The sequence below is a fragment of the Sorex fumeus genome, unplaced genomic scaffold (genome assembly GCF_029834395.1).
Source record: "Sorex fumeus unplaced genomic scaffold, SorFum_2.1 ptg000022l, whole genome shotgun sequence".
NCBI lineage: Eukaryota > Metazoa > Chordata > Mammalia > Eulipotyphla > Soricidae > Sorex > Sorex fumeus.
In genome coordinates this window covers 4,273,318-4,284,455 of record NW_026606079.1, presented here as the reverse complement: position 1 = coordinate 4,284,455, position 11,138 = coordinate 4,273,318, and the positions used below count along the sequence as shown (strand labels likewise).

At 48.9% G+C, this 11,138-nt stretch overlaps 1 gene segment (V, D, J or C); it reads left to right on the top strand.

The window, feature by feature from the left end:
* Nucleotides 1–8,599: 8,599 nt before the first annotated feature.
* Nucleotides 8,600–9,028, top strand: LOC130023262 (immunoglobulin heavy variable 1-2-like; the record flags this gene model as incomplete). The annotated part of the segment is given in 2 exon segments: nt 8,600–8,645; nt 8,724–9,028. Coding segments are annotated over 2 exon segments (351 nt in total), but the record flags the coding sequence as incomplete, so codon positions are not given.
* Nucleotides 9,029–11,138: the final 2,110 nt, after the last annotated feature.

The following is an 11,138-nucleotide window of genomic DNA, read 5'->3' as shown; positions in this document are numbered from 1 at the left end:
TTAATCAAATCTTAGATATGAATATTAGGCAGCCACACCCACGCCCACAGCTGCTTCATGCCCGCTCACCCACCAGACCTCTCCCAGGAAGGACAGCCCAGCAGCTGGAATTCCCGGACACACCGACCCCGACTGAGCACTAGAGGGCGCTCTACAGGGCACGGGCCCTGTCCCCACCCTGCTGAGGGCCCATTAGCCGCACCCACCCCCACTGACCCACCACACCTACTGCCCAAGGTCTAACTCCAGGGCTTCACTGAGAGTCTTCTCAGACTCATTCCAGTCCTACACATCCTAAACTTTCTGGACTCAGTGACACCTCCTGATTCTTGAGAACTGAAGTTCCAGTTGCAGCCACTAAACTAGATGAGAAAGTAACATAGAAGCCAACTAAACTTAACAATAAAACAATAATATAGAAGGCTCAACCAGTGACCAACAGCTTAGTAAATTCTCAGACAAAGGTCCCACAACCCTGAGGTGAGATAGAACAGTTGCACAAATATTCTTTCACTGAAGTAATTTCATAATTCCCTTAGTCTTTTGATTGTAATAAGTAACATAGAATAAATGATTATGTGCCTGCTGAAAGGTCAAGCTTGTTGTGTTGGTTGGGGAAATGGGGACACTGAGGAAAGAAGGTCACTAGAATGTGGGATTGGTGGTGGAATATTAAAAACTTATTACATCTGCGTTAGGAACAACTTGAAAACCTTGGTGTTTAAATAAGGAAAACAAAGTTTAATTTTAGAGTTTCTGAGAGATAGAAAAGAGAAAAGGTGAACTAATTAAGGAATTTTGATCCTTTCATCTTCTCCGACCAGGGCTCTGGCAGCCAAAGACCTCCAGGACCAGACACCACCATGCTGAGACTACTCTCTGCACACCTGAAGGTACCGGCAGAGGGACAAAGCCACGTGGGTTCCGGGGCCGAGATCTCCAAGCCTACTCGAATTGGAGTCGAGCATCCTCCACCCAGATCCTCCAAATTCCAGTAGGCGGGGGTCACACTCACCAACTGGCCCCCTGGCGCCGTGTAATCCCATCAGCGGCCAAGACTCAGAGACTATAAAAACCAGATCCCGGAGGGAGAACAGTGCAGTCTCCTGCCCCTGCGCCTGGCTATTCCTCGCCGGGGCCCCTTGGAGGGAGCGGGTTGAGCTTTCCTCCCCGCCGCGACCAGGGCTCCGGCAGCCGAAGACCTCCAGGACCAGACACCACCATGCTGAGACCACTCTCCGCACACCTGAAGGTACCGGCATTCGCGGCCGCGCGGCATCTTATTATGACATCTCATTCCTACTTTGACAAACTGGCAGGCTACCGAATGTAACCTGCCCACACACCAGAGTCTGGCAAACTCCCTGTGTCATACCCAATATGCCAAATACCAGTAACAATGATGGGTCTCATTCTCCTAAAGAGCCTTGAATATAATCTCAGTGCTAGGATGAAGGAAACATTACTGGGGCCTGCTCCAGGCAATCGACGAATAACAGGATGATCTGTGATCTGTGATCTTCTCTGATTATGAAGATGAGTAAGTCATGATCCCCCTATGACTGTTATAATATGCCCCAATGACTGTTTTAATGTGCCCCAGTGCTCAATCCACCAGACAGGGTGTATGAGTTCAGTACCCAATGGGACAAGGAGATCCAAGGTAAGTAAGTTTCCCCTTATAACAGACTGAGTAACCTCATGCAAATCCCTCTCAGGCTCCAGGGTCAAATGCCCTCTGGGTTGTAGAGCTCACAGCTGTCTCCTCACTCAGGACTGAGTCTCTGGGGAAGGCAGAGCTGTGGTCAAGACGATGATTCTGTGGGGTCTTCTCCTCTGCCTGGGGACAGCCCCCCTGGGTGAGTGTCCCATATGTGACAGGGTGTAGGGGAGGGAGTGACTGCAGGGACTGACAGTGACTGATTCTCCTTGTCCCCAGGTGCTGTGTCTGCTCTGACCTTGCAGGAGTCAGGCCCAGCACTGGTGGCCCCCTCCCAGACCCTCTCCCTCACCTGCGCTGTCTCTGGATTCTCCATCACAACCAGTGGTTACTGCTGGGAATGGATCCGCCAGCCCCTAGGGAAGGGCCTGCTCTGGTTGGGGGAAATATGTTATGATGGAAACACCTACTACAGCCCGTCCCTCAAGAGCCGCATCTCCATCGCCAGAGACACAGACAAGAACCAGTTCTCCCTGCAACTGAGCTCAGTGACCCCCGAGGACACAGCCATGTATTATTGTGCAAGAGACACAGTGAGGGGAAGTCAGGGGTAGCCCAGACACAAACCTGCTGAGACAGGCTGGGCTACAGGACTCTCCAGGCCCACCAGAGGGCGCTCAGGACTGAGAGGGGCACAAGGACTAGGAGTGTTCAGGCCAAAAAGGGAATCCTAACAGCACAGTAATTAACCCACACTGTACTCAGAGTGACCGCAGGGTCACACAGGAGCCCCTGTCCTGCCTTCACTCACTCTCAGGAGAGGTCCATTCTCAAATCTCCTGCAAGGATCTCTGTACCAACTTCCTCCAGGATCTCACACTTCCTGCAACCCCTGTTTCCGCCCAGCCATTTGGAGTTTATGGTCTCTGACTCTCCCTGCAGTGAACCCGCACATTCCCCTCCTATCTGCTCCCCAGAGAGTCTCACTCCCGTGCTCAGGGACCCCCAGAGATGGGCTCAGCTGAGTCGCATGACAGGGTGCCTGCTTACCTGAAGAACCACCTGTGACCCCTGAGCCTCCTCTTCTTCCTCACTCTGCTGTGTCTCTCTGTGCAGGGCTAAGGGAGGGGCTGCAGGAAGACTCGTTGTGAAGCTCCAGCCTACACCCCTCAGCTCACTCCTGGGCACTCGCCTGCAGGGCCTTCAGGAAGGTTCTCTGTCACTCACTAGTGACTACGGTCAGGAAAATGCTGTGGGCATCACAACTGCACTGGATAAAAGTAAAACACTGATCCTGTAGCTAGAAAGCACATTGATTGCCATGAGATGTATGTCTGAATAAGAGACATCAATTATGATTAATTATTCACGTCTTTTGCCCTGTGCACGTGGGAAACCTGGAAATCAAGCGATCAATTCCTTCTCATTCTACACCCTGAGATCCAGACCCCTCAGTGTTTTCCCCAGACGAGGGCAGATAAGTTGAGATGCCCAGAACGAGGCAGGAATAACACTTATTCCTCCTGCATCTGATTTTAGACGATTGGAACCTAAATGGCCTGGTTGGTGTCACACTTTATAGAGAAAATCAATTTTTTTGAGAAAAATTTTCAGATAATATTCAAAACACTGAATTCAAAGACACTACAAGAAGTATTTCCGATCACAGATATTTGTTATTCAAATTTTCACAAGATGTCAAATTCCCAGCTTATATTCCAAATCCCCTTAATGAGACTTGGAAATTCTACTGGTCAATGAATCAAACATCCATGTAAACTACTGACAGTGACATTGATTTTCACAGGTTATTTATTTCTTAACATTTCCACCTCTATACCGTGACCCTTTGCAGGACTCCCCCTATCCAGGCCTTTCTCTGTAACACAGACTTACTCTAAGGTCTCTGTGAGCTGTAATGTGGTTCAGGCAGAGTGACCCCCACGTGGACGCAGGAAGGATTCCCTTCTCCTTGGGGAAGGGACTGCAAGGGCGCTGCCGACCACCAGAGGGCACTTGAGAGCCACCTGGGAAAAGGTCTCAGCCCCACCAGGGGCAAAGAGGGTCACCATGTGCTAGAAGCCCACACAGGCCAATATTCTGTCACAGCACTAAGACACTCAGCCCCCATCAACCCCCCCCCTCCCACTCATGCCCACTTCCAGCGTCTTTCCTAGGACCTTTCCCCGTCGCTCCCAGAGCAGCTCCCCTCTCAGTGATATCCTCACACTCCCAACCCCCTACCTGTGATATGTCCTCCCTGCCCCCCACACTCACCCCACCAGGCTTCTAGGACTCCATACTGGACTGGCAGGGTGAATATTAATCGGTACTTTCCTGTTTGTTATTATTTGTATAGTTTCTTCTTTGATATTCATGTAAGATGAGAACAGCTTTTCTTCATTTTCTCCCTCCTTCTAGAAAGTTCGTGTGACCTATTTTAAAGATCCAGGACTGAGAGTAATCCAAGACGCCTTTAGTCACGAGAAAAAGCCATTATATATCCCTATAGTGGGAGGCTATTGAGAGTGAGTCTCCGTCATCACACCCTACACACACTTACACAAATAGGAAGCACTGCAGAGAGCATGAGGAAGGGATGAGGCGTGGGGGGAGGAATACTGTGGCCCAGAGGAAACACTGTGGTGACGGGCTTATGCACTGTTTTGGGTGTGATGATCACTGCATGGGTGTACATATATCTTAGTGCTCATTAAACATTACTGATCTATAATTCTTATTCTGTTTAGGTCATGGCCTGTTGTGAATTTTATTACTAATCAAATGCTTACATGGTAAGAAGGAGAGACAGAGCCAAAATTGATGTGAAGTCACACTCCATCCACCTTCATGCACCCTAGTCTCTAACATACTCCAGGTAAGCACACAATAAAGACATCCTGTTCTTATTACAGGAAAAAAGTTCTTGACAGTTATCAAGCCCATATTTTATTGTGTTGCTAGTTCGGGTTTATTTTTCATTTGGTTTTAGTTTTAGGGCCAGACCCAGTGATCCTCAGAGGTTCATCCTGGTTCTTTATTCGAGAATTACTTAAGAGTAATTACCTAAGGTGCAAGGAGTCCTCGTGGAATATTAGGGATAGAACCTGAGTCGTCCGTGTGCAAGGCAAGTGCCATGAAGATATGGACATTCCTGGAACTAATGTGTAAAACTAGAAAACACTTCAGCATCTAAATATTCACATATTCACCAGTTGTGGGCCAGCAGGAAATACTTCTCTCTGAGATGGAATCCAGGTCTTGGGAGACCCCTTCTGAGAGGCTGTGGGCCCTGCTCCATGTGCGTATTTGCATCTCTGTATCCCTGAGCTAGAATCCCGCCACTAGACACACGGGGAGTGGAGAAGGTGAAATCATGGTCGTGGTCACAGTCAGAAGCCCAGGATCACGTGGTGTTGGGTAATGAGAGCGTGTCCGTGTTCTGTCCCAACCTCGCTGTGACTTTTCTCTGTGACCATTATGCAGTAGAGTGAACCATGCATGCCTCTCCCTCTGCCCCTGTGATCCCTGACCTTAGAGGCGTCATGGCCATGCTGAGGAGATGCTTCACTCGGAGAGTGCAGGGCCACCAGGGGGATGTGTTCGGAAGGGCTGATCCCCAAGCGACAGCAGCAGCAGTTCCTGAGCAAGGTTCAGGGGATCCTGTTGGCAATGCCAGAACTCAGCACTTCCAGTTTAAAGGGTGTGTCACCTTAATTCACCTGCCATAAAATTCCTAGAAAATAAATGCCATTTACTGAGACAGTTTTGGAAGTACAGAACAGAACGACTATAAAGAAATGCATAAGTCTGAGGTGGTATTTTAAGAAAGAAATTGTGATCAAAAACTGTATTGTTATAAAAACCCTTTAAATTATATCTGCAGAATTGTTCTAGTGTCTAGACTTCTATTACAGTGCTCTTAGACAATCGGAAATTGAGATTTTCAACATGGGACTAAAAAGACTAGTTAAGATGTTGTTAAACTGTTGTGTTCTGTCTCTGCAGATGTTGGTGCTTAACTAGAACTGTTAGGTTGAGCTCATGGAGACTCACCCGCAAGCGGGGAGGAACACAGGGCCTATGAAAATGGGTGAGCCATGACTCCTGTGTCCGAACTGGTCAGGACAGGATTAACATCTCTTCCTTTGCGACTTTTAGCTCTTAGTATCACAAAGAAGCAATCATCCCTTTCTCACAGATCGCTAACCAAGCTCAGCTTTGGAATACAGACATTCTCTCACATTCCTAATCTCTCCAGGTGCAAGAGGCTGTAGCTCATGGTGCCAGGCTGCTTGACCTTGCATTCCTCTCTGGAGGCTGTGACCCTTGGGCTTTCAGACGTGACAGAACAAAGTAGCCTTGATGTCCTGATGTCCCTCCTGTAACCCCTTTTCCACGTTAATGCTTTCTTTGTACTGAGTGCATTAGGTGTGTGTACATCACTGTCACTGTCCTCCTGGTGTTCATCAATTCGCTCGAGTGGGCCCAGTAACATTGTGAGACTTGTTGTTACTGTGTTTGGTATATCAAATATGTCATGGGTAGCTTGCCAGGCTTTGCTGTATGGGTGAGATATTCTTGGTAGCTTGCCGGGCTCTCTGAGAGGGGCAGAGGAATCGAACTCGGGTTGACCCAGTTGGCCTCATGCAAGGCAAACGCCCTACCCACTGTGCTATACTTCCAGTCCTGTGTGTACATAGGATAGTAAATAAAAGAGACCGTGGGACGCTTCTTCGCAGCTGCCCTGGCAGAGTGAGCTAGCAGCTCTCCAGCCATGTTTAGAATTCTTCTCGAGGTTCTATTTTTGCACCCCCGACAGAAAGAATATTCACATAAGACTTTATGTATTCTGTTTTAGTTATTTCGTTGTTGACGTATATATTTTTCACTAATACTGCTATATAATAAATTTGTTGGCAGCTGTGCTTAACTCATGCCTGATTTATGAAGTCTTCATTAACTTAGCAAATTTAATATAGAATTTTTGTTTAAAATCATTACTTAAATAAATTATCTTTTATTTTGATCATTTAAATTATTTTTATTTGAGTGAATGACTTGTATCGATTTAGAGAATCTCACAAAAGAACACTCAGTATCACCTTTTCATTTATATATATATATATTAATTTGATTTGTCAATATTTTCCTAGGATGTATCTACCTGAGCTATCCCTAAACACAGAGCCAGGATTAGGCCCTCAGTAGTGCCAGATGTGACTGAAAACCAGAACAAAGGTCCATAAAAGAATATGACTAGTGAACAAGGCTTCTGAAGTAAAGGTCCAGGATTCTATCCTGTATTAGAGACACCAAGAGGTTAAACTCTGAGAACCCAGAGGCTCTCCCTGCAGGGTGGAGACCAGGCTGCAGGGGGCGCCAAGTCCCAGGAGCACTGAGTTACAGGCTAGAAGGAGTGCAGAGGTGAGAGTGGTTTCTCTTCAGAATCAGGAATACAATATGAGAGAAATCTAATCATGAACAGCTTTGTCAGGGTCTATCTCCCTGTGATTTAATAAAAAACATATAATAGTAATAAAAAATTTAAAAATCAGAAAAATAAATGCTGCTTTCATTAGAAAACCAAAATTAAAATATATATAGGACATGATCACGATCATCCTATTGTTCATCGATTTCCTCGAGCAGGCACCAGTAACGTCTCCTTCTTCCTAGCCCTGAGATTTTAAAAGAGCCATTTCAATGCTCTTTCAGGATTAGGAGAATGAGACCCATCGTTGTTACTGGTATTTGGCATATTGATTACGACATGGAAAGTTTGCCAGACTCTGCCGTGCGGGCAGGATACTTTTGGTAGCCTGCCAGGTTCTCCAAAGGAAAAAATAAGATGCCGCATGGCCGTGAATGTGGCCACAGGCTTCCAGGAGCTGGGTTTTATAGTCTCTGGGTCTTGGCCGTTGATGGGACCAACCTGGCGCTGGCCGCAGCTGGTGGGTGTGATGCCTACCTACTGGAAGATGGGGGGGTCTTAGTGGAGAAGGCCCAGTCCCAATCCGAGTAGGCTTGGAGACCTCAGCCCCGGACCCGCATGCCAGTTCCTCTGCCAGTTTTTTCATGTATGAGGCTCATCTGGATGTGTGGAGAGTGCTCCCAGCATGGCCGTGGCTGGCTCCAGAGGTCCTCAGCTACTGGGGCTCTGCTCGGGGCGGGGGAGAGAGAAACTCAAACCTCCCACCTCCAAGGGGCCCTGGTGAGGACAGCCAGGCGCGGGGGCAGGAGACTCTGCGCTGTTCTCCAGGAGCTGGGTTTTATAGTCTCTGCATCTTGACCGTTGTTGGGACCAACCTGGTGCTGGTGATAGCTGGTGGGTGTGATGCCTACCTACTGGAAGATGGGGGGGTCTGGGTGGAGAAGGACACAGAAGGTTAATTTGTGTGTACTTATCACTTTGGGAGAAACACTTAACATATTGATAAGGCAGTAAAACCTGTATGCAGGTGACTTCTAATATCTCCAATGGAAACCACTGGAGCATTATTCTGGCTTTGTAGTCTCATTGTAGTATCCCTTGAGGGAGTTACAGGATGCCAGAAACAACCTCAAAGTACAGGTGTGTCCAGATATCTCGAGGTCATAAAAATGTGGGGGCTCTGAGGTAAGGTCCTGACAGGGCTTGCCCCCCTGAGGAGGATCTCTGTGTGCACAGAATCCTGGGACAGGGCAGGGTCTTATCTTCTCAAACAAGGATCACAACGTGGACCTTTTCACTCCCCTTGAGGATGGAACCAGTGGCTTCCACCAGCCCCTTCTCAGGTTGGACCAGGCCTTCAGTTATGAATTCTACATCCACATGAATATGCAAATGACACGAGGAGCACTGAGTTAAATACAGATGTGTCTGTGTCCTGACAACATCACACAGCACACACACACACACACACAGCTTCAAAAGCTTCTGAGTGCACAATCCTCATCATGGATTGGACCTGGAGAATTCTATTCCTGTTGGTAGTGGCTGCAGGTAAGCGTCCCCATGACTTGGGCTGAGGGAACGGGGCCAGTCAAGTGGAGTCCACCCACTCCTGTCTGCTGTCCACAGGTGTGAATTCCCAGGTGCAGCTGGTACAGTCGGGGCCTGAGGTGGGAAAACCTGGGACATCAGTCAAGATCTCCTGCCAGGCGTCTGGATACACCTTCACCAGCTATGGGATGTACTGGGTGCGGCAGGACCTGGGACAAGGGTTTGAGTGGATGGGATGGATAAACACTAACAGTGGTGGTACAGGCTATGCACCGAAGTTCCAGGACAGGCTCACCTTCACTGTAGACAAGTCCAAGGACACAGCCTACATGGAACTGAGCAGGCTGAGCACTGAGGATACGGCCGTGTATTACTGTGCGAGAAACACAGTGTGACAACCACATCCTGAATGTGTCAGAAAACTGAGGGGGAGGCAGCTGTGCCAGGTGAGGAGATGACAGGGACTTGATCCTCCTGACTTCTCCTCAGAGTCAGGGTCTGAGACAGAATGGGGCTCACAGGGCCAGGCTTCATCTGAGGGAAAGGCTTGGGATTTCTCTCATTCAGCAACAGCCGAGAGGCAGATGAATCTCTAGAACACCTGGAGTCACTCATATATTCTTGTTGGATTGTGGTGGTGCTTCCCAGATGCTAGTCAAAGAATCACTTTTAAGTATGTGCTGAGGGCTTCGCAGATTCTTGGACTGTTTTCTCCAGCACAGTCATTCACTCCTGTTTCCTGTGTGGCTGAGCTTCTTGTGTTTCACAGTTACCACAGGAGCTATCACATACCAGTGTGTGCTGGGACCATTGCAGATTTGGGACCATGGCTCCAGCTCCAGGAAAATCTTTGATTATTCTACATTTTAGGGCAAAAGAAAGTTGTTCTTTGGAAAATTTAAATAGGCAGAATTCAGTGCTGAACTTCATTTCCTCTTCTCAGCATCATACACATGGCACTTAGCAGGATATGGGACACAGGACACCAGTTGTGGGGAGGAGTTACCCAGGTTCATCAGCATCTGTGCCTCAATTCCTGACCTCCTTTCTGTGGTTTGTCCTGAAAAGACAGGGACATTCCTGGAACTAATATGTAAAATAGAAATAATTGGCGCATCTAAATATGCACATTTTCACCTGCTATGGGCCAGCAGGAAATCCAGGTGTTGGAATCCAGGTGTTGGGAGACCCCTTCTGAGAGGCTGTGGGTGCAGCCCCGTGTGCATATTTGCATCTCTGTATCCCTGAGCTGGAATCCCCTCACTAGACACAGGCAATGGAGAAGGGGACACTAAGATAGTGGCCACGGTCAGAAGTCCAGGACCACAGGGCTTTGTGTAATGATAGTGTGTCCGTGTCCTGTTCCAACCTGGCTGTGACTTTCTTCTGTGACCATGATGCAGTAGCGTGAACCTTGTGTGCCTCTCCCTCTGTCTCTGTGACCCCTGACCTTGGAGGCATCTTGTCCATGCTGAGGAGATGCTTCACTCAGAGAAGACAGACACCCAGGGAGAAATGCATGGACACTTACCATTAAAAATGAGCCTAGTTTTAAGAATCTAGAGAAACAAGTTTGACAAAACCCAGAAATTAAAACTAGAGAATTGGTACTTAGAGAGATAAGCACATTTCCCATTAGTGTCCATGGAGACTCCATGCAGACCTGAAAGAGGACATGGTACGGGCCGCCACATGCTGTTTGCCCACAGTCTTCCTGGACATCTGGGGGCCGACTCGGGCTGTCCGGGGGCGCCAGGCCCAGAGAGAGTTGGATGGAGAAGCAGAAGGGGCAGGGGCTGAGCTGCTGACCTTTGTCCCCTTTGGAAACAGCTCCTGAGGGCCAGCAGTGGGGAGTGGCGGTTTCAGAACCTTCCAGGGCTCCTGCATCATGTACACTGCTCCCCTTTCTACCTCCCTACATCTCTCTCTCCCTCTCTCTCTCCCCTTGTCCTTGTGTCCTTCCCTCTCCCTCTTTCCCTCTCTCTCTCCCTCTCTCTTTCCCTCTCCCTCTCTCTTTCACCCTCTGGCCCTTGTGTCCTTCTCTCTCTCTCTCTCTCTCTTTCTCCCCCTCCCTCCCTCGTCCTTGTGTCCTTCCTCCCTCCTCTCCCTTGACCCCTGGAGCTTTTCTGAGGGACCGAGGTGTGGGTGCTGGGCACTGGGGCTCAGCGGAGGGGGAGGTGCCCTTTCCCCCTGTGCTTTCCTCCTTTATTCAGCCCTGTGGGAGACCCAGGCCACCCTATGTTCTCTCTGTGTCCCTCTGCCTGCACGGGGAGTTCTGCTTTGCTCTGGGTTTCTGGAAGGCACCAGAGCAGGGCCTGGGCCGGCATCTCTCAGTCACTGGCTGCCCGCCCAGGCCAGACCCCTTGTTCTCAGAACAAGAGAATGTGTCCCTGCAAATGACTCCCTGCTCCACTTTTGGTCACCCTTGTTGCTCTGCCCTCTCCACAACTCCATGCACCGAGTAATGGGCACTTCCACCTCAGACAGGAAGAG